Here is a 23,294-nt window from a genome sequence, read left to right as displayed (position 1 = left end):
TCAATGCCTAAAAAACCAAAAAAAAAATAATTTAAATAGGAAAATCTCTCACGTTATTTTGTTTTGTTATCAAGTTTTTTTTTTTAATTTTTATTTAAATGAAAGATATTAAGTTTTTTTTTTAATCCTAAAAGATAGTCACTTAGTCCTATAATGTAGCCACTAAATACACATGCATAACAAAAAAAAATTCAAATACCTAAAATCCAAAATAAATAAATTAAATAGGAAAGGCTCTCACAGTCTCAGCTCTCACGTTGTTTTGTTTTGTTTTAAAATGAGAGTTATGAAGTTATATTTAACCCTTAAAAGAAAAAAATTATAAGAAAGATTGCCAGCATTAGCAGGTACTATTAATCACCAATAATATCATTTAATTTTAAAAAAAAATGTATTTTCTTGAAAAAAAAAAAAAAAGATAAGTTGTAGTAAAAAGGCAAAAAAATTGTTAGGGATAATTTCATATAGAAGAGGTAAGATTGAGAAAAATGGAACAATTATCACAAATAACAAAACAATTATTATGTTAAGAGTATACATATGACAAAGTCAATAAAACCTAGGCACTAATATATGCAATCCAACAACTTTCTACAAACAACCAAGACAAAAAAAAACCCGGGCACTTTGTATATTGATTAGCACTCTTTCCGATTAGGAAATATAAAATTGAAAAGAAAAAAAATTTAAATAAAAGTAGCCCCATAAATAATCTTTGTTTTATTAAAAAAAACATAAAACATGTGTAAGTACTGAGAAAATCATGGCCCAAGCCCACTTAAAATAGTGGTGCCTTGTCCTTCAAACTATGCCCAAACAATAGAATTTGTATTGAGAGTAGGAAATAGTTCTGATGTAATTTTGGATTAAGTTTTGATCTAAGGTTGAAGAATCAAAAGTAAAAAGAGAAGAACAGTTCAAGCCGTAATTAAGAATAATGTTATCCTCTTGCAAGTCCGAGGATTGGTTCTTATACAAATTTGTTACAAGTTCTAACTCAGGTCATGCCCTGTTCATTGTCTTGTTTTTTCTTTTCTTAAGGAATCCAAAAGTCCCCCATAAATGGGAGGTTTCCCTCCCTTATATACTCTCATTCTTTGCATCCTAACCCTCTACCTGTAGGATTCAAGGCTTTTCTTAGGACACTTGTCCCATCAAAGTTCTACTCAATGTGGTATAAAGGGCTGCTTAGCTGTGAAACTATTGTTCATGTGTCATTTTCTCATTAATGCAGTTAATAAGGTTGTTGCAGTGCATTCAATGTGGAGGGGGAAGGTATACCTTTACAAGAAGCTCCCTCCCACTGCCCTAGCCTCTTTCCATGGTACTTTTACCACTAAGCAGACCCTCATACAACACTATCTCTCATCTCCTTCCCTTCTCGGATTGATGTAGTCCTCAGGTCGAATATGCTTTCACGGGTGGAATCATGTGTGCTACTTCATATTCAATCCTCCTTAGTCCTCGGACACCCTACAACATGTTTCAAGTTTCAACTAGCTTGTATACCCTACACCAAACATGGTTGTTGTGCCTTTGTGCTTCAAAAAAATTGTTTCAAGTTGATTACGGAGTAGAGAGAACCGAAGAAGTATACTCTTTTGCCTATTCTCCAGTACAAAAAACCTGTCCACACTAAAGCCCAATGATCCAATCATAAGCCTTTTTTTTTTTTTCAAATATATTAGTAATATGGTTGTATATAATGGTCAATCACTCTCCTTTACGTATATATTTTATGCTTTGAAATAAAGTTAAGTGCAATATAATTAATTAATACGTTCATAGTTTTATTGATTGTTAGAGATATATTAGCCCATTAGCATAAGCCCAAGCCTAATTCTACTTGTGTGCAAGTCAAGTCTCTTACTTGTACTAGAAGTCTATTAATCTAGGATTTAGTCTACTATATATACACATGTTATGATTCATTGTAACACAAGATTTGTACTACACTATAATATATTATTGATGTAACCCTTTAGGATTTTCTCCGTAGATGTAGGCCGTTAGGCTAAATCACGTAACCTTGTGTTATTGTGTTTTATACTTTATGTTTTCGTTTCCGCATCCATACTAGCATATTCAACATCGTGTATCAATGCTAATATTTAACATTGATTAATAGTAGAGTAACATAGTTTGATACTTATCCAAATTGCACAATTTGTGTTTCTTTTACACAATTCGATACTTATTCAAATTGCATAGTTTGTGTTCTACTGTAATATTGTAATCAAAGAAAATCACCATAATATTGTAATTAAAGAAAAGAAAAGCAATGAGTAAGCCTTAACCCACAAATGCATAGTAAATAAAATAAAATAAAAAATAAATAAAAATAAGAGGATAAAAATAAGGAAATAAGAAAATTAAGAAGACCCAGAGCCCAAATAATTAGAAGGCCAATGATTTCTTTATAAAAACAAAATGGAATAGAGCAATGTACATTGAAATACTTGTTGAACCAGAATAATTAGAACTGCACTTTTGTTTTTGTAAGTAAAGTTTTTTCTTTTTTGGATCTTGAATTTAGAAAAAAATGATGATGGTGGTGTAGTGAAAAAGAACATAGAATTGAGAGGAATTGAGGAAGAAATAATTTGAAGAAGTTGAGATTTAAAATCAACATGACTATTGTCCTATTTTGTAGGTAGTGTTTTACATAGGGAATTGTAGATTATTTTTAGCATGTTATCATCAAGTTTTATCTCTACTTTTTAGTAGTTTTTTTTTTTTTTCAAAACAAAGATATTTAAGGAAAAAAAACATGAGATGAGATTAAGGAGCAAGGGAAATTTGATATTAAAAAAAAATTAATTCTTTTTCTTATGAAAGAAAAAATTAAGTCTTGATAAAGAAAAAAGGGAAAAAAAGAAAAGAAAAAAAGAAAAGTGTGAATGTGGATTGATTGAAGGAACATATGGGGCCCAACCCAATTGTTTGCTTTTGAACAGGGAGGTCGCTCTCTGACTCTCTAGGTTTCCCTCAGTGAAAACTTAGAACAGTAGAGCTTTTCTGTCCTTGTCTTCGTACAGGTTGCTCGTCCCCTCTAGTGGCAGTCCACTTAGTAGGGCTCTCTTCGCAATTTTACACAAGCAACGGTAATGGATCTTTTGGAAGGACTTTGGAAGAACCTGACATTAGATGAAGGAGAGGAGTCGGGGGGGCATGTCCAAAAGACTCGCTCACACCTCGCATTCTTCTGGCGGCGAAATTCCTAACCAGAAGGACAGTGAATATTGAATCAGTTGCTCGCACATTCAAGCCGCTGTGGAGAACACAACAGGAATTCAGGATCCAAGATATGGGGGAGAATAGGCTTTTCTTTGAGTTTGACAATGAGTATGATCTGGAAAGGGTTCTGGAGCATGAACCATGGACGTATGACAAGCACTTGGTGATTATGGAGAGAGTGGTTGAGAACGTCCCTATATCAGCCATTCCCTTTCGCTTTGTGTCCTTCTGGATCCAAATACATAATCTCCCGGTGCATTGTATGACGAATGAAGTACGTGAATCCATAGGAAGCTCGATCGGATCTCTCCTCCAAACAACTGAAACGGAGGAAGAGGGCAATAGGGGCAGCTATCTCCGAGTTCGAGTCCGAGTGGATATTTTCAAGCCTCTTAGCAGAGTAAGAAAAATATGGTCAGAGAACAGGGTGATCGGATGGGCAGCATTAAAATATGAACGTCTCCCAAACTTTTGCTATTGGTGTGGCCTAGTATCTCATGACGATCGTGATTGTGAGAAATGGTTGGGCAGCAAGGGTACTCTGCGTAAAGAAGATCAACAGTACGGAGATTGGCTACGTGCAGAAAATGAATTCTTGGCGAGAAGGACTTCTATTTCGGTCCCTGGGAGTAGACAGAACTACACTGGCCCAAATCAAAAGCCCCACAAGGAGAGGGACGCCAACGACGGAAGGAAAAAGAGTTCTAAATCGGTGGAACTAACTCCGGTGGTGACGGCGCCAGAAAAATCAGTACCGGTTAGGAAGGTCTCGCTTAAGGAAAGCATTAATGACAATGAATTAAGGCCGGAATTTGAGGAAACCCTACGGAAAATTGATGAAGAAATAGGCGTTACTTCCGTTATGGATGCTGCGGTTTCCAAATCTGTCAAAGGGCGCGAATCTTTTGAATCTCAGACAGTGTGGGAGTCAACTCCACTTTCGGATGTGGCCCAACAGGGGATAACTGAGGAGAAGGCCCATCTTATTAAGCCCACCATATTAGCTGCACCTGCGGGTAGCCCAAAGAAAGAAAAGCAAAATGGTATCAAGCCCAAAGAACAAGGCACGTGGGTCAGATATACACGACTAACAAAAGCTGATGGTAAAGTTCCAGAAGCTTATCCTCCTGAAGTGCGAAGAGAGGCGCTGCACAACACAGACCCACGCCCTCACAAACGTCAGAACGCCTCACACAATGATGTGCTCATTCCAATCCCAGCGGCAGTGGCTGTTGAGCAGCCACGCCGGACAACATGAACGGCCTAAGCTGGAACTGCCGTGGCTTGGGAGGCCACGTGCAGTCTTGGAGCTCACCGATTTGGTGAAGAAACACTCCCCACAGTTTGTCTTCTTACCCCCCCCTCCCACCAAATACATTCTTTTTAAGCAATAGCTTCACTAAGAACAAGATGATAGAAAAAAAAAAGTCCCATTTTTAAGGTATGTTTATGATGCTATGGATCTTTTGCTACTTGCTTATGTTGTCTTATGGTGGATATTTTGTTTGAGGACTAGGACACTTTTATGAAAGCAAGGTTAGCTGATTCTGCACTCTCATCTTGTATTGGTTAGTGTTTTGTGTCATATGAACAAATTTCCGGAACATGTCCAGCTTCAATGGAGTCAGTCATGCAATACAGTGGGTAATATCCTCATAATACAAGGTTATTAAATATGCTGATTAAATCAGAGGTGTGAAATATATTAGTGAGTCAAACTGGGAGAGTGTATAACAGTATCCAATTTGATGGATATTTGCCCTTGTTTTACAGTAGAGGGATCCGTCGCATTCAGATGAGTTCACCTGAACATTTGCACTGTAAACAATTTTTGGCATGAGTTGGGTGAGTGGGGAGGTTGAAGAACTTCAATTAATGATCATGATCTTTATTTCTTAATCCAAAAGTTTGGAAACTGTTTTTTATGGTTCAGGAAACTATGTGAATTACAACGAGGTGTACCATGATAGAGATATCTTTGTGGAAGACTATAAGGAAATGAATAGGAGCTTTAAGATATATGTTTATCCTCACAGGCGAAATGATCCTTTTGCAAATGTGCTGTTGCCAGTGGGTTCCGAACCTGGGGGTAATTATGCTAGTGAAAGTTACTTTAAGAAGGTCCTTATGAGTAGCTATTTCATCACAAAAGATCCAACCAAGGCAGATCTTTTCTTTCTGCCTTTCTCAATTGCAAGGTTGCGGCATGACCCCAGAATTGGTGTTGGAGGTATCCAAGATTTTATTAAAGATTACATCCTCAATATTAGTCAGAAGTACCCATATTGGAATCAGACCGGTGGGGCTGATCATTTCTATGTTGCCTGTCATTCCATTGGACGGTCAGCAATGGATAAAGCAAATGAAGTGAAATTCAATGCAATTCAAGTTGTGTGTTCTTCTACCTATTTCCAACCTGGGTACATTGCTCATAAAGATGCATGCCTGCCACAAATTTGGCCAAGACAAGGAGTCCTCCCTAACTTTTCTTCATCAAACAGGTGAGTATGGTTTTTATATTTATTTTCTGATTATCATTTATTTTATAATGGAAAATTTATGAAATTACAAATTTATAAATCCTCTATGTCAAAGTTTAACAAAGGTTGAGGATATTTTACAATCTCAGAAAGCCAGTATGAAAAGTCATCTTGGTTTATAATTTATTGAATTATTTGTTTTTTAAGAAGGGCACTTGGGTAGATGACAACTTTTAAGGCGTTATTTGTTATTCAGCTTATAGTTATTTAACATTTTCCCTCCCCATCTCCCCTCAAAAAGAGGGGGAAAGAAAAACGAAAATAGAAAAAGGAGTTATATCTTAACTGACTGCACATCTCTTAGACCCAAAAAACCAGATGCATTTTGTCGTATCTGTCATGTGTGGTTAGATTAATTATTATTTTTATTCTCAATTGACATGCCCATGTAAACATGACCACTCTAATCAGTAGGAAAAGTCTGTCTCTACTTTTCCTTTTGGTCTATTCTTTATGCTTAGCTATAGGCAGTCCTCTACTTAAGTATAGGATGTAGAACCACTTGAGAAATCTCCTAGGTTAGTAGGTTGAAAGTATCTACAGTGGTGTATCTCTAGAGTCATTTATTTTTAAACAAATTATTTGAATCATATGTACTTCATTGAAGGTCTGATTGTGCAATTCAAGTTACTTTCCCCACCATTATCTAGTAAGCATCTTAAAGTTGGATTGACTTTCTCAGATTTACCCCCCAAGAAAATAAAGCTATGGCCTTGAAAAATCACCAACGAAACGGCACATTTAGAAGCCCACCTACTTTGAAATTTAAACAATTAACCCCATGAGGTAGCAAATTTGACTAGATATTATGCCTCATTAAGCAAAGATCATTAGATCAAATCTCCTCTTCCCCCTCTTGGAGCCGAAACTTACTTATTAAAAAGAAAGGTTTTTTCCCCATGCAAATTAGCGTGCACAAATACAGTCTAGGATTTAGTCTCTTTCAATAGGGGGAAGTAAGGCTACCTACAAACTAATTCTCCTAGACTATGCAAAAGCTAGAGCCTTGTGCATTGGGTACAACCTTTATCTTTAATCTCCCAATTGTTTATCTTATCTTTTTAATCCCTTGATGTCAATTGTCCGCTATCTAGTTTTTTGACTTACTTTCTTTCGTTATTCACAATTCCTACTCATGTGGCTAATAAAATTGAAAAGTTGCAAAGGGATTTTCTATGGGGTGATAGCAAGTTTCACCTGGTAGGATGGGATAAAGTTTGTGTGCCTATAGCCAATGGTGGATTGGGGATAAGGAAACTTTCTACTTTCAATAAGGCCTTATTGGGGAAATGGTTGTGGCGGTTTGGGAAGGAAGAGGATCAGTTATGGAGAAGGGTGGTAGCTTCAAAAATATGGGGAAGAATGGGGCGAATGGACCTTAAAGTTGGGTAGGGGAGTTCATGGGTGTGGTTTGTGGAGAGGTATTTGCATGGGATGGGAGGATTTCAGCAAAAATTGTCAGTTTGTTGTTGGGTTGGGGAATAAAGTGAGGTTTTGGCAGGATGGGTGGTATGGGGATCAACCTTTTCAATTGGCATTTCCAAGGTTGTATGGTATCGCTGTTGACAAGGAGGTTTCTGTAGAAGCTTCTTTGCCAAGGCAGGGGGCGGAGGAAAGAAGACTTTGGGATGTTCGTTTTATTAGAGATTTTAATGATTGGGAGATGGATGAAGGGCTGCATTTTCTTCGTATACTGGGAGCCAATACTCCTCTTATGGATGCTGGAGACCAGATGAGATGGAAATTGAAGCCTAATGAGGCTTTTGACATCTGGTCATATTATAACAAATTAAGAGATTCTCCCTCAACTGTCTTTCCTTGGAAAGCTATTTGGAGAGCAAAAGCCCCTAGGCGAGTTTCTTTTTTTATTTGGTGTGTAGCTTGGAATAAGATCCTAACGGGAGATAACTTGAGATTGAGGAGATTGGATTTTGTGGATTGGTGTATTATGTGTCGTCATTATGGAGAGACAGTAGACCATTTACTTCTTCATTGTGAGATGGCTTATTAGTTATGGAGTTTTGTCTTTATAACTTTTGGTTTGTCTTGGGTTACACCTAGATCAATACCAAACTTGCTTTTTGGCTGGTGGAATTGGCTGGGGAAGCATTCGTCTCAGATTTGAAACTTAGTCCCGTTGCGCATCTTATGGTGTATTTGGAAGGAACGGAATTGGAGGACTTTTGAGGATTTGAATAGCTCCGGTGATCAGATGCTTGCTTCTTTTAGTGGAACTCTTTTTGATTGGTCTCGGGCTTGGGGACTCACGTCTAGTGATTCCATCCCTTCTTTTCTTTGCTCCCTTTCTCTTTTGTAATTATTTTGTTGTTTGGCTTTCTCTTATGTTCTTTCTCTAATTTCTTCTTCTTGTACTTTCTAGGTTTGCTCTATGTTCTTCATGCATAGAGTAAGCTTTCGTATATATATCATTCTTATCAAAAAAAAAATTGTCAAGATGGTCAGGTTGAGTAAGTATAAGATCATCGGGATGTCTTTCCATTCTTTGCTTTTTTTTTTTTTTTTTTTTTTTTTTTTTTTTTTTTTTTTTCATCACCATTGATAAGGGTCAAAAGACAATATTTGAGTTTCTTTTCTTTTACTTGTGTTGGAATTTTCTTTCGGCACATGCTGACCAGGATAAACATTTCTTCATTAGAAGATGTTTTTCATTCTCAGTTTTTTCTCTTTTCCTTTTCCATTGCAAAAGGTCAAAAATAATATTTGGCTTTCTTTTCTCTCATTTTTGTCTTGGAATTTCCTTTCTACACCCTCTGAAGGAGGTCATCCGTTATCGTTTGATGTAGTTTGTTGTGGAGTTTAAGGAAAGGAAATTATTATTAAAAAATCCATTTGAGTTGGAGTAGATCTAAGAATCCAATTTTATGTTCTTTCTTTGTTCCAGGCAACTGAACATTATGAACAAAGTGTTAATTCCTTTGCTAGGCAATTAAGCATAGCATTTGCACATGCTACATAAGATAGCATTCCTAGTATAAGACTTGTGAAATTGTTGATTGGGTCAATTGTCAATCATTTATATTGATAATTCCGCACCTTTTAGGGGAAAAAGTACTTTTCCCCTTCGATAGGTAGTTCACAAGTCCCTCCCTTATCTTTGAAACCAAATAATTTCGCCCTTTATGTTTGGAAAATGAGCTAATGCCCCCAATATGTTACTTTATCATTTAAATCCAATGGAATCACAATGATTACAAATGCTATCCTAAATAACAACAATGCAATCCTCAAGTTTTCTCTTCCTTGTGGTATACGACTAATAATTTCTTCAAAAAATTCCATTGGATTTAACTGAGAAAGTAACAGATTTGGGGTATTTGCTCATTTCCCAACATAGAAGGGGAAATTGGTTGGTTTCAAAGTTAAGGGAGGAAATTGTGAACTACCCCAAAGGGCCCAAACATAAAGGGGGAAAAGTGCTTCACTCCCCTCCTCCCCCACCCCCGCCCCCCTTTTTTCCCCCTAAAAAGATGCAAAATAATAAAATATCAATATCATGGCTAACACTCAACAAATCTTCACCTCTAGCCCATGAAGAGTTGTTTTAAATAGTACTCTCTTTGTGAAACATCATTGTTTATAAAAAAAAAAAAAAATGTCCTTTGTCCTTTACAAATGATGTGATTACTTGAGTTAAAATGATATTTGAAAATTTTAGTCAAAATTTCCTTTGCAATCATCAATTAGATTCTACGCAAATCTCACCATGCACCATCCATATCTATCTTCCCTTTGTGATGATTTAATCAAACGCTCTTATCTACCTTTTGCTCCATCGTGCAATTTACTTTTTAACTATATCAACTATCAACTTGTATAAGTTCTTAAATGCTTTCTCTCTCTTTATTACTAGCAAAGAGCCTTTGCTAACGCTTTCATAATCCTAATCTTATAAAGTATTCATAATCCAAAAAAATCTAGCTGGCCCAAAGAAATCATATTCCTTCCAAGTTCTGGCATGTCTTATATTATCAAAAGTCTTCACAAACGCATTAAATATCATAATTTTTACTGTACCTATATCTAAAACTTTACATTCCAAATTATTAGCTAACATAACAAATCTTCAATCACAAATCTTGTATTTGTCAAACCACTTTTCATGCTAACCATATGAAAGGACCTGGCAGAGTAAAAATACATGAATTTTTTTAATACATGAATCTGTACTACTATAAGAATACAGGGCTGAATGGGACTTCCTTGCCGTATAAGTATGGGGTGGTGGCCAGGGGTGAGTTTTGAGATTCGAAACCCCTAAGGTGTTTGAGTCTTAAACTAGCGAAAAAGAAAAAAAATAAGAACTACCACCATCATTTCCATTCTCACTATCTGTTGTAATAATCATTTCGTTCATGGACTGCTAAATATCACATGTTTCTTGAACTCGTTTAAATCAGCTCCCAACTTCCTACGTTGTTGCATCCTTCCATGAAGAGTAGCACTCCAAATTGTCATATCCATCCTTGGTCAAGACTGATTTTAACTTCACCTTGTCAAAATTCTTTTGATGCAGCATATTCCTACTTGATTTGATTCAAACTTCATTAAAAAGTCATCTTTTAGAATTTTTGTTGACTTTTAAACTTCATTGCCTCCAAGCAAATATTTACCCCTTCTATTTTAAGCATTTCCTTTCCAACCAATAGTACAGTCACCTAGGTGTCACATGAAGGTTGAAGTGAAGTTAAAAGCGGTACAACTTGATTCTCCTCCTCAATTTTACTATTCACATTTGATAATTAAGTAATCAACTCTATAAAAGCATTTCAATGATCCTAATATCATCGCCTTCCTTCAGATGTAGCTAATACAACACTTTAATCAAAGTTCAAATACAAATTTGTAAGTGATTTTCACACACACATTCGTAATCAGACATAGTGAAAAGTCTATGTAGTGCCCTAATCAATCCTTGTTGCAGCATCTTTGACAATGCTTATCCAAAGACATTATTTTCCTATCAAAGGATTTTACCTTGAACTTTGTGCTGGCCATCTATAAGATCCTTAACTAATAGGTTTAATATCAGTTTGTGTAAAAAGTACACAGAAGTATAAAATCGCAAGCTCTACAAGGCACAAAGTATGACATGATTAATTATCTATGTCACAGGTAAATCAACCATCAACAATATGGATCACAAACTATCAACTCTAAAAGTCACATACTTAACACTCTCAAATCTAGGACCCCAAGTTACACAACTAATGATGCTCCTACACTATTACACTAGAAAAATTGTCTTCCAATTCTCACACTATACAAAGTTATACTACCACTCGTATCTATAGACCATTTAACTTTTTATTTTTTATTTTTTTATTTTATTTTTACTGATATGGGATTACTACTAATGCAAGAGCATAACCAAAAGTTATTTCAATATTTCATTTTAGATTTTTAGTGGATAATTTCAGATTGTAACGTAGTTATTTGTCTAGTTTGGATTGGTATTTGAGTTTGGTTAGGATTAGTTGTTCATCATTATCCTTTGTTTAGGATTATTAGATTAGTATTTGAAATTGTTTAGGATTATCAGATTAGTATTTGAAATTGTTTAGGATTTGTTTAGGAGAGTTTATCCTTTTTTTTGATAGGTAATAAACTTTATATTGAAAAAATGAACATCATGCTCACGATAGTGAACACTCTGAACAAAAAACAGATACAAAACAATCAAGAACTAAAGGAACTAGAGGCTAAAAACTCAGTTAAAGAAATACAATTCGTACACCCCTAAATACGAGCCCAAAGAAACAGAGTACCAAAAAGGAGAGATTTTAGATGATCTAATGTTCTCTCCTTGTCTTCAAAAGTGCGGGTATTGCGTTCCTGCCAAACTAATCACATTAAACATGCCGGGACCATATTCCAAATGGTCGAACGGTGCCTTCCAAACCAGTTTCTCCACATAAAGAAAAAAGAGCTGACTGACCTTGGCATTACCCATTGGATCCCAAACACTGCAAAAGCTTCACTCCATAAGGCATGAGAAAACTTACAATGAAGCAGGAGGTGATTCACTGATTCCCCCTCACAGTAGCATAGACAACATCTAGGAGAGTTTATCCTTATCTTTGTGATTCCTGGAAGTTGCATATAAAGCTCCGGATGATTTCTTTTGTAGTCACAGACTATTATTATTATTATTATTGAGATAATTTGCAGAGATTGCATTGTGTTTGTTTGGTGGTGAATCCAAACACCTTATGTGGAAAGCCTAAGGTCTACGGTAGGACTAATCTAGGTGGGAAGTCTAGGTTGTCCTACATCAACTACTCTTATATAGGAGCTATTCCACCCCCTTACTTGTCAATGTCATAAGTGGGACCCAACACCATGAAATTACAGAATGGAAAGAATAGTCATCTATTGGTTCTCTGATTAATTTCTGCACAAGGTTTCAGTCGATAACCCTAACAACCAAAGTAGGTTAATTATTATGCTATAAACTATTCTGGCTAGTTTTTGTCTACTCATTTTTGTTTTTCTTATTTCGCTATTGAGGGAGGAGGGAGAGCTGTATCCATGATATATCAATTTAGCATGCATTGAGATATATTAATGTTAATAAAAATTATGTTGTCATAGTTTTATTGTTGCTGTGATGTCTGAATCAACTGGAACTCATCTTGCTTCCATCACAAATGAAATTACAGGAAGAAGCTTGCATTCTTTGCTGGAAAAATTAACTCCCCAGTTCGAGGAAAACTTCTTCAAGTATGGAGAAATGACACTGAAATATTTGCCCACTTTGGCCGGCTCACAACTCCTTATGCTGATGAGCTGCTTGGTAGCAAATTCTGCCTCCATGTTAAAGGCTTTGAAGTAAACACAGCTCGTATTGCAGATTCACTATATTATGGTTGTGTTCCTGTGATCATTGCCAACTACTATGATCTCCCATTTGCAGACATATTAAACTGGAAAAGTTTCTCAATCAATGTTGCCACTTTAGATATCCCATTGCTTAAAAAAATCCTTAAGAGGTTTAGCTTTGAAGAATATCTAATGTTACAAAGGAATGCGTTGAAGGTGCGAAAACATTTCCAGTGGCACCTTTCCCCTGTTGATTATGATGCATTTTACATGGTTATGTATGAGTTGTGGCTTCGACGGAGTTCTGTAAGGCTTCCCTTGAATGCTTTTGTCCATCCCAATTGATGACCGTAAAATTATTCTCAAGTGATTTTTTGTTTCACAATAGCATTTGCCTTTTGAATTACTTATTAATACTGATTAATTTTCTCTATAAAGCAGTTCAGCATGTCATATCAGTAACTCCGGAAAATGTATAAATTGTTAATTTGTTATATGGAGATTGTGAAAGGGAAATAAGGGGTGCAGTTGGCTACACGCCTGACAAGATCTTCAATTTTAAGACTGCAAGCTATTCCCAGCAGGAAAACAGTGAATCAAATCAAAACAAAAGAACTATTAGAGCATTCTTATCATGAATGCTAAAAATGCTAAAGGCCAAATTTTACTACCAACACACAAAAATACCCACTACATCAAAGATTTCAAATGCCAAAATTTTTGACACAGCTAAAGTGAGCTGTCATCTATATAATAGCTCACTATAGCTGAATTGTAAAACCAAAAATCAATTTTTTAATCCCCACTGCCACAAAGTCCTCTCTCTCTTTTCTTTTGTTTTTTTGGTTCTCTCTCAACCCATGCTGGCAAGCTCTTCTCTTCTCCCTTTACGGTGCTAGGTGTGGTTAGGCTGCGGTGGCTGGTATACAGTGGATTTTGTGATTTGATATCTGTGGGTTTTGATTTCGTGGGTTTTGATGGATTTCGGTGGTTTTTGATTTTGGTGGCTGGGTTGATTGGGGTGGTTGAGAGGCGGGTGTGGGTTGATTGATTCAGTGGTAGGGTTCTAATTTGCAGGTTGTGGGAGGCATTGATGGTGCTTTTGGGTGATTATTTATACCTTCTTTTGGATGTGGTGGGTTGCAATTTGTTGTGATTGTGGTGGTTGGGGGTGTGATAGTGGCTGAACGTGGTTGAGGTGTGGTTGCTGTGGCTGAGGCAGTGCTGGTTGTGGCTAGAGAGAGGATGAGAGGGAAAAGTGGGTTGGTGTGCCGTGGGTGGTGTTGTGGGTTGAGGCCAGTGGGTTGTGCCGTGAGTTGTGTTGTGGGTGGTACCGTGGGTTTGTGGAGGCTTTGTGTGGGTTTGGGGTGGTTGGGTGATGAGAATAAAAAAGAATAAAAAATGATAAATAAATAATATTTTAATGAAGTGGTAAAAAAAAAAAAAAGAAGTTTTGATGTTAAGTGCATTGAAAAGTGATGTGTTAAATACTATGAAGTTGGTTTTTTAGGTGCTAAATGCTAAAATTTTTACAATTCTTGATAAAAATGCTCTAGTCTCTTAGGTATGGCATATTGCAGCATGTTCTTGTGTGTTTTCTGCACACAACATTCTACTTCTTTTGCTAGGTTTGTGAAACTGCCCTATCGCTCAAAGATAAACTGTAATTGCAGGAGTGAATTATTGAGAACAGATTTATATCAGAGATTGGAAAATTTTAAGTTCTGAACCCTATAGGTGAAATACCATAATTAAACACATATTGAGGTTTGAAACTTTGAATCCTCATGAATTAAAATTTAAAGATTTAAAGGGTTGTCATGAAAGTTTAACATCTTTATCATTGCTCTTCTCAACATCATAATTGTCCATATTAATCCTCCTGGATTAGATTTTTAAAGATTAAGGGGGCAGTTATAAACGTTTACTATCATTATCATTGCTCTTCTCAACATCAATACATCATAATTATTGTGATAATCTTTGAAGTACCCATTTTAACTGCAAAAAGAATCTCTAAAATAGCTTATTCGAAGGAATAAAATCTACAATCAGTATCTTCAAGACATGATTTGTATTATATATGACTTCAAGGAAATTACTAATAAATTGTAGATAACCAAAGCATTTCATTTTCTTGTTATTTTCTCATCAACTCATTGCTTTTCTCCAAGTTTTTGTTTCCTTTCTTTAAGGGGCCAAGAATAATGAAACAATCCTTGAAACAGTACATGAAATATCACATGTTTAAGAGATTAAAAACAAAAACAAAAGGAGCTTTATAAATATGACATATTTTATATTAGTTTATGGCCATCAAATGAGATGACAACTACATTAGGAAGAATGCTTGGAGTGTTGGAAAAAATTATGAAGTTATGCAATTATATATGAAGTTGATAAGTATAAGTTACTCGCTTTCATTTGGCCCTTGTCCTGTTTGGTATGTATGTATCTTATCTCATTGTCTTTTTAATGAAAGGGGCATTACCATTTACCAGTATGGCAGTTTCTACAATTTAAATAATAATAAAAAATTAAACAATAAAAAACTAAAAATCAGAAATAACTTTTGATAGAAGTAAGAAATAACTTCCTTAAATTACAATAAGGAAAGTCTGGATACAAAAAAGAAAAGAAAAAAAGAAAATGAACTAATAAATGTTAAGTAATGATCAATCAAACAATAACAATATACCACCAAACCTTCAACATCTTCCTGCGTGCCAAAATCCAATTAATTAATATTGGGGGGTTCAATCTCAATTCGATATTTATTCTATTTCTATGCTACAAGTACAAAAAAAGACACGTGAATTTAGAATGTCAGGTTTGCTTTACTTGCAGGAGAAAATCCAGTGACAATTTAGGTACATATACATAGTCAAAAAGTGCATCATGCAGGTTTAATAAATAATAAATTACTTGTGACTTGACCTTCAACAATATCTTGGCGTAACACCTGCAGCCAATGGTTGGTGTTACAATTCAATAGGCTTCAATCAAGACCCAAAAAAAAAAAAAAAAAAAAACTAATTAATTTAACTACCTTTCACAGTTCCAATTCAAGATAATGAAATTGTACCAGGAAAGAAAGACGATACAATTTGATGGATTGAAAACAATTAGAGCTGAGCTGACTTCCCATTTCCCAACCAGTGATCCGCTGAACATCACAACTTGTTGCCATCTATAAATTAAGTACTGATCAAAAAAATAAGTTTGCATGTGGCAGCATTATCTCATCCAAGGACAACATCATCAAGTTTCTTGATTCCATTAACAAGAGTGTTGAATGTATATTAACAATTTAATGGGTCCACTTAATACTAGGATCCGTTTAGGAACAACTTATTTAATTGAAATTAAAAACCCATTTCCCAACCAGTGATCCGCTGAACATCACAACTTGTTGCCATCTATAAATTAAGTACTGATCAAAAAAATAAGTTTGCATGTGGCAGCATTATCTCATCCAAGGACAACATCATCAAGTTTCTTGATTCCATTAACAAGAGTGTTGAATGTATATTAACAATTTAATGGGTCCACTTAATACTAGGATCCGTTTAGGAACAACTTATTTAATTGAAATTAAAAACTTTTTGCTGAAAATATTGTAGATAAAACTAATAGTTAGCTGAAATAGTACTGATACGTAAAAATAAATCATGGTCAACCCGTCAGCTGATGCCCTCGGACAACTGGAAAAGCAAAGGGATCCAAGGCTGACGGATGTGGATTCGGAGCCCTTGGGTAGCGCTGCAATGAACTGACGACGACATGGCTGACGGGGATAAGGCAAGCCGACGACCCCTATGCCGACGGATATGTGTAAAATCCTGACTTGTCCTCCGCGCGTGGTATTTAAGGAAATTATTCGTATCCCACGATCAGTATTAGAATCCTATAAGGAAAGGATCCCGCGATCCGCGCCCATGAGGATCCCTATAAGGAAAAGACTTCTACTCCAAGGAAAAAGGTCAACCCTCAACTACTATAAAAGCCTAATACTCTCATAAATCGAGGTACGCATAATTTACCCTCTCTAGCACTTTAGAGTTGTGAAAAGAAGTTCTAACTTGACCTTCGGAGGGTATTTGGCCGGCACCACACCGGTGCTCTCTGTTAGGTCCTCTTTTCTTTGTGCAGGTGTCGTTTCGAGGGTACGAGCATTGTGCAACTCACTGTTGATATTTTCGGCATCATCAGTTGGCGCCGTCTGTGGGAAACTCGTAATTAAGCCATATTATCGTTTCCCGGACTAAAGGGTTGCATGGTACTCACTCGCTCAATGGCGACTACTAATGACGTACAAGGAGAGGAACCACCCATGACTGCCCTCGAGAGACAAGTTCGGATTCTCGGTGCCGCCGTGGAGCGTCTCACCAAACAGAACCTCGACTTGGAAGAACAGCTGCGCTAGAAGAATGCAGCACTAAATGACCAACCAGAAGATCAGGAAGGGACTAGCGCTACAAAGAAGAATCAGGAGAGACCTGAGGGCAGCCACGCCCCAAGCAGGCCGGAGAGGCAGCACGTGAGTATGCCATCCCTCACGGATGCGACTCCACCACATATTACCGCCGAGATGCAAGCAATGAGGGAATAGATGGAGGTTATGATGAATGCCCTCAAGGGGCGAGTCTCCAGTGATCTTGATGATCTAGTCAACCGTACCGACTCGCCCTTCACTATGGCCGTGAACTCCTTCCCCCTACCCCACAAGTTTCGCATGCCGAATATAGATAGCTATGACGGGGTGAAGGATCCTCTGGACCACCTGGAAACTTTCAAAACCCTGATGCATCTTCAGGGGGTAGCAGACGAGATTATGTGCAGGGCCTTCCCCACAACACTCAAAGGCCCCGCAAGGGTATGGTTCAGCCGGCTGACGCCCAACTCTATCAGCACCTTCAAGGAGCTAAGCGCTCAATTCACTACACACTTCATTGGGGGACATAGGTATAAGAAGTCCACGGCATGCCTGATGAGTATCAAGCAAAGAGAGGACGAGACGTTACGATCCTACATAACGCGCTTTAATAAGGAAGCGCTATCGGTTGACGAAGCCGACGACAAAATACTTGTAGCGGCCTTCACAAATGGGTTGCGAAAGGGCAAGTTTTTGTTCTCCCTATACAAAAACGACCCGAAGACCATGTCGGAAGTACTCTACAGGGCTACTAAGTATATGAATGCTGAGGACGCGTTGCAGGCCCGAGAAGAGAAGCCGAGAAAAAGGGAGAGGCAGGAAGATGCACGACCAGACCAAGGGAGAAAGAGGCCCAGAACAGGAGATCGAAGAGACGAAAGGCGTTCTAAACCTCCGGGAGGGAGATTCACAAGCTTCACCCCGCTGACCGCCCCAATAGATCAAGTCCTAATGCAAATTAAGGACGAAGGGGCTCTGACCTTCCCTGGAAAGCTGAAGGGGGATCCTAACAAGCGTTCCAGAGACAAGTACTGCCGCTTTCACCGAGATCACGGCCATGACACAGCCGACTGTTACGACTTGAAGCAACAAATCGAGGCCCTTATAAGGCAAGGGAAATTGCAGAAATTCGTAAGCAAGGAAAGAGCGGATCCAGCACCTCTAGAGCACCCCCCCCGACGAGATAATGACCGTCCAAGACCTCCCGTTGGTGACATACGAATGATTGTAGGAGGGATGGCTACCAGGCCGTCCAAAAAGGCTCGAAAGACGTACCTCCGGATGGTCCAAAACGTCCAGCTGACGGGTCCAGTGCAAAAGGTAGCTCGAAGGGAAAGCCCCATTATCGAGTTCTCGGAAGAAGATGCGCGACGTCTTCACCACCCGCACGACGACGCGCTTGTTGTCAGCCTACAGGTTGGGGACTACAACTTGCATCGGGTGTTGGTCGACAATGGCAGCTCGGCAGACATCTTGTACTACCCGGCATGCCAGCAGATGAAAATCAGCAGGGAACAACTGGTTCCAACGAATGCCCCACTTGTCGGTTTTGGAGGTGCAAAGGTGTTTCCGCTGGGTGCGCTCACGTTGGCTATGACAGCAGGCGACTATCCCCAGCAAATCACAAAAGACGTAATGTTCCTCGTGGTCGACCATTCATCTGCCTATAATGCTATCCTAGGGCGACCCACCCTCAACGCGTGGAAGGCAGCAACTTCAACTTATCATTTAATGATCAAGTTCCCAACAGAATACGGAGTCGGAGAGCTACGTGGAAACCAGATTGCCGCACGTGAATGCTACGTAGCCATGATGGAAATGGATGATCACCTCCAAACCATGAGCATAGAAAAGTACCGGAGCACGACGGAGCCAGTCGAGAAGCTTGAAGAAATACCCCTGGACGACTCCAGACCTGACCAGACAACAAAGATTGGAACCCTTGCAAGTCCCGCAATCCGGCAAACACTTACAGCATTCCTCAAAGAGAATCAGGATGTATTCGCTTGGAGTCACGAGGACATGCCAGGAATAGACCCTTTCGTCATGGTGCATAGGCTGAATGTATCACCATCCTTTCCGCCCATCCGGTAGAAGAAGCGGGTCTTCGCCCCAGAACGGGACCAAGCCATAGCCGAAGAAGTCCGCAAGCTGCGAGAGGCAAATTTTATTAGAGAAGTCTACTACCCTGACTGGCTAGCAAACATAGTGATGGTCAAGAAAGCTTCCGGGAAATGGAGGATGCGTGTAGACTTCACCGATCTAAACAAGGCATGCCCTAAAGACAGCTACCCTATCCCGAGAGTCGACACTCTAGTAGACTCTACGGCTTAACACCAGCTGTTAAGCTTCATGGACACTTTCTCTGGCTACAACCAAATCAAGATGCACGATGATGATCAAGAAAAAACTTCCTTCGTAACCAGCCAAGGCCTCTTCTGCTACAAGGTAATGTCGTTTGGTCTAAAAAATGCGGGCACAACATATCAAAGGCTTATGAACAAGATGTTCGCACGGCAGATCGGGAGAAACGTCCAGGTGTATGTAGATGATATGCTGGTTAAAAGTCGAAGGGAAGAAGATCATTTAGAAGACCTTAGGGAAACGTTCAACACTCTTCGCTCTTACAACATGAAGCTTAATCCAGGGAAGTGTGCCTTTGGGGTGACGGCAGGAAAATTCTTAGGATTCATGGTTTCCCAGAGGGGCATCGAGGCCAATCTAGACAAGATCCGGGCTATAATGGAGATGGCACCACCAAAGAATGTGAAGGAAGTACAAAGCCTCAACGGCAAGATAGCAGCGCTAAACAGGTTCGTCTCCAGGGCAACAGACAAATGCTTACCCTTCTTTCGCACGCTAAAAAGGTCTTTCGAGTGGACCACTGAGTGCCAACAAGCGTTTGAGGAGTTGAAAGCTTACCTCTCTTCCCCACCACTGCTGAGTCCCTCGCAACCAGGAGAAGAACTCTTTCTCTATCTCGCTGTCTCCCCAGCCGCCGTCAGTGCCGCCTTGATCAGAGAAGAAGAGAAAGTACAGAAACCTGTGTATTACACTAGCCGGGCATTACGCGGAGCTGAAGAAAGATATCCACCCATGGAGAAGCTTGCTTTCGCGCTGGTTATGGTAGCATGCAAACTGAAGCCGTACTTTCAAGCCCACATGATGATTGTCTTAACTGATAAGCCTTTGCGACGGGCAATGAGCAACCCAGAAGCTGCTGGGCGCTTGGCACTTTGGGCCATAGAATTAAGCGAGTTTGACATCCAATATCGCCCGCAGACCGCCATTAAGGGACAGGTCGTTGCAGATTTCATAGCAGAATTCACGAATGGTGAGGACAGGGGGGCAAAAGAATCCCCGCAATAGAGCATACATGTAGATGGATCCTCCAACAGGCAGGCCGGCGGAGCCGGCATCGTACTACAGTCACCCGAAGGAGATACGGTAGAGTGTATGGTCCGCCTTGAATTCCCTACCACCAATAACGAGGCGGAGTACGAAGCTTTGATAGCAGGGCTTGACCTCGTAAAAGCAGCGGGAGCCGAAAAAGTGACCGTTTACTGTGACTCCCAAGTCATAGTCAACCAGATAAGTGGGGAGTATGAATGCAAAGGCGAAAGAATGAAGAAGTATCTGGACCAAGCAAGAAGGAGGATGAACGAGCTGAAGGTCAAAATTATACAGATCCCCCGGGGAGAAAACGAACAAGCCGACCGCTTGGCCAAAGCCGCCTCAGCCGAACACATGGCCACCATTAGTAATATACTCTCCTTCACACAGCTCTCTCCACTCATAAATGCTGTCGACGTACAGGAGCTCGGTCCCCAAAACGATTGGACCACGCCGTTAACCTCTTTCTTGAAGAACGGCATATTGCCGAATGAGAAGGAGGCGGCAAGAAAACTGAAGGTTCAAGCAGCAAGGTTCGTGCTGATAAGAGATGTCTTGTATAAGAGAGGTTTCTCCCGCCCCTACCTACGATGCTTAGGTCCTGAAGAAGCAGATTACGTCATGAGAGAAGTGCACGAAGGAATCTGCGGAAACCACTCAGGATCAAGATCGCTAGTACACAAGCTAGTACGAACTGGGTACTTTTGGCCAACAATGCAGAAGGATGCCGAGGCTTATGTGAAGGCCTGCGACAAATGCCAAAGGTTCAGCAACGTCATCAGACAACCACCCGAAGAACTCACCCCGATGACGGCACCGTGGCCGTTCGCTTAGTGGGGGTTGGACATCATGGGGCCGTTCCCTACGGCAATACGACAACTGAAGTTTCTAATTGTCGGCATTGACTACTTTACGAAGTGGGTGGAAGCTGAAGCCTTGGCCACCATTATAGAAAAAAACGTACGGAGCTTCGTTTGGCGATGCATCATATGCAGGTTTGGCATTCCAAGAATCTTAGTCTCGGACAACGGGAAGCAATTCGACAACGACTCCTTCAGGGACTTCTGCTCGCAGTTAGGGGTACGGAACCACTACTCCTCCCCCGCCCATCCCCAAGCCAATGGACAGGTCGAAGTCACAAACCGGTCCTTGCTAAAAATTATCAAGACCCGGCATACTATGGGCCTACAGGACAACAACAAGGACACCAACAGGAGAGACACCATTCCGACTAACGTACGGGAACGAAGCAGTCATCCCAGCTGAAGTCGGCCTTACAAGCTATAGGGTGCACAACCATGACGAAAAGAGGAATGACGAGGCCATACGTCTGCAACTTGATCTGGTGGACGAAGTCAGGATGGCAGCAGAACAAAGGCTTGCACGGTACCAGGACCGCATGGCCAAGCATTACAACTCCCGGGTCAGACACAGAGACTTCCAGGTGGGAGACCTCGTTCTAAGAAAGGTTATGGGCGCAGCAAGGGACCCCACCCAAGGAAAGCTCGACCCAAATTAGGAAGGACCCTACCGAGTTACGGCATGGCAAAGGAAGGGCACCTACCATCTAGAGGCACTGGACGGACGGAAGCTACCACATCCATGGAATGCTGAACACTTACGGAAGTACTACCAGTAGGGGCGGCGACACGAAAAGCAACAACACCTTTTTTGGGTACACTAAGACTTATCGATTACCTTTTTAAGTATTTGCTACAATAAGCCCAAAGGGCAGTCTTTTTTTTTCCTACTTAAGTATTTGCTACAATAAGCCCAATGGGCAGTTTCTTCTACTCATGTTTTTGCTACAATAAGCCCAAAATGGGCAGATTTTGTTTCCGAACTACTTTTTATATTGATACATGACAATGAGAGTTTATTCAGAATTACTGAAGTATCTACTTACAAGTTCAAGTTCACAAAACGTGAACGGCCTTAAAACCGAAAGACTGAAAAAGTGGTTAATTCCACAATCGTCTCAGCTCTCAAGCTGACGGTCTAACCAAAAGACTGAAAAAGTGGTTAATTCCACAATCGTCTCAACTCTCAAGCTGACGGTCTAACCGAAAGACTGAAAAAGTGGTTAAGTCCACAATCGTCCCAGCTCTCGGGCTGACGGTCTAAAAGACTAAAAGTGGTCAAGTCCACAATCATTTCAGCTCTCAAGCTGACGGTCTAAAAGACTAAATGTGGTTAAGACCACAATCATCTCAGCACTCAAACTTACAATCAAATTAAAAGACCGAGAAAGCGGCTAAGTAATTAAACTAATGGTTACAATAAAGACTGATGATTAGTCATAAACATAATGAGCAAAAATGGGCTGACGGTCCAGTAAGAGCCAAAGAAACTAAAAGTTCAAAAGCTGACTGTTTGAACAAAACTGACGGCTATATTAAACGTGCATCACCACTGCGTTCTATTGGATCGTGACCAAAAAATGAGCGAGCCCAACATTAAATATAAAGGCATAAAACAAAAAAGTTTTTCAAGCAAGAGAGCGACGGCCTTATTGAAACAGTAATTTAAAGGTTGACGGCCTCAGTCAGCGGAAAAGAAAATAAATTTGTAAAAAGCGAATAACATACATAAAAAGTGACGGAAGTCAACCTGTGTTCAAGTTAAAACCCCAATGACAAAGGGGGCACTTTGAAAATGTTATCCAAAATACAACTACAAAAAGAAAAAGACAAAGAGCGTCACTTGGAGCCTTTTTATTTCTGGGGAGCTGAAGGGTCTTTCACTACAAGGATCTCAGGTGAAGGGTGGACGGGAAGATTCGCGGCAGGTTGGGCTAAAGCAACTCCAATATCTGCATGTGGAGAATCCTCCTGGTCATCACCACCAGC

The 23,294-nt window shown here is 39.5% G+C and overlaps 2 protein-coding genes across 2 annotated transcripts; both read left to right on the top strand.

Annotated features, from left to right (window-relative positions):
• Window positions 1-5,169: 5,169 nt before the first annotated feature.
• LOC112003884 (probable glycosyltransferase At5g03795) lies at window positions 5,170-13,004 on the top strand (the record flags this gene model as incomplete). The annotated part of the gene is given in 2 exon segments (XM_065766571.1): window positions 5,170-5,738; window positions 12,458-13,004. Coding segments are annotated over 2 exon segments (1,008 nt in total). The 3' UTR covers window positions 12,963-13,004.
• A 4,807-nt stretch (window positions 13,005-17,811) lies between these two features.
• LOC136064619 (uncharacterized) lies at window positions 17,812-19,146 on the top strand. The gene has a single exon (XM_065766569.1). It carries the CDS (start codon window positions 17,812-17,814, stop codon window positions 19,144-19,146), a length of 1,335 nt encoding a protein of 444 aa, XP_065622641.1.
• Window positions 19,147-23,294: the final 4,148 nt, after the last annotated feature.

The sequence above is a fragment of the Quercus suber genome, unplaced genomic scaffold (genome assembly GCF_002906115.3).
Source record: "Quercus suber isolate HL8 unplaced genomic scaffold, Cork oak 2.0 scaffold_720, whole genome shotgun sequence".
Classification (NCBI taxonomy): domain Eukaryota; kingdom Viridiplantae; phylum Streptophyta; class Magnoliopsida; order Fagales; family Fagaceae; genus Quercus; species Quercus suber.
Note: the sequence above shows the minus strand (reverse complement) of the source record. Positions and strands in the feature narration are given on the sequence as shown.

Bases quoted from the DNA above. Each gene is read 5' to 3' on its own strand.
- LOC136064619 (XM_065766569.1), top strand. From the start codon at position 17,812: ATGAATGCTGAGGACGCGTTGCAGGCCCGAGAAGAGAAGCCGAGAAAA.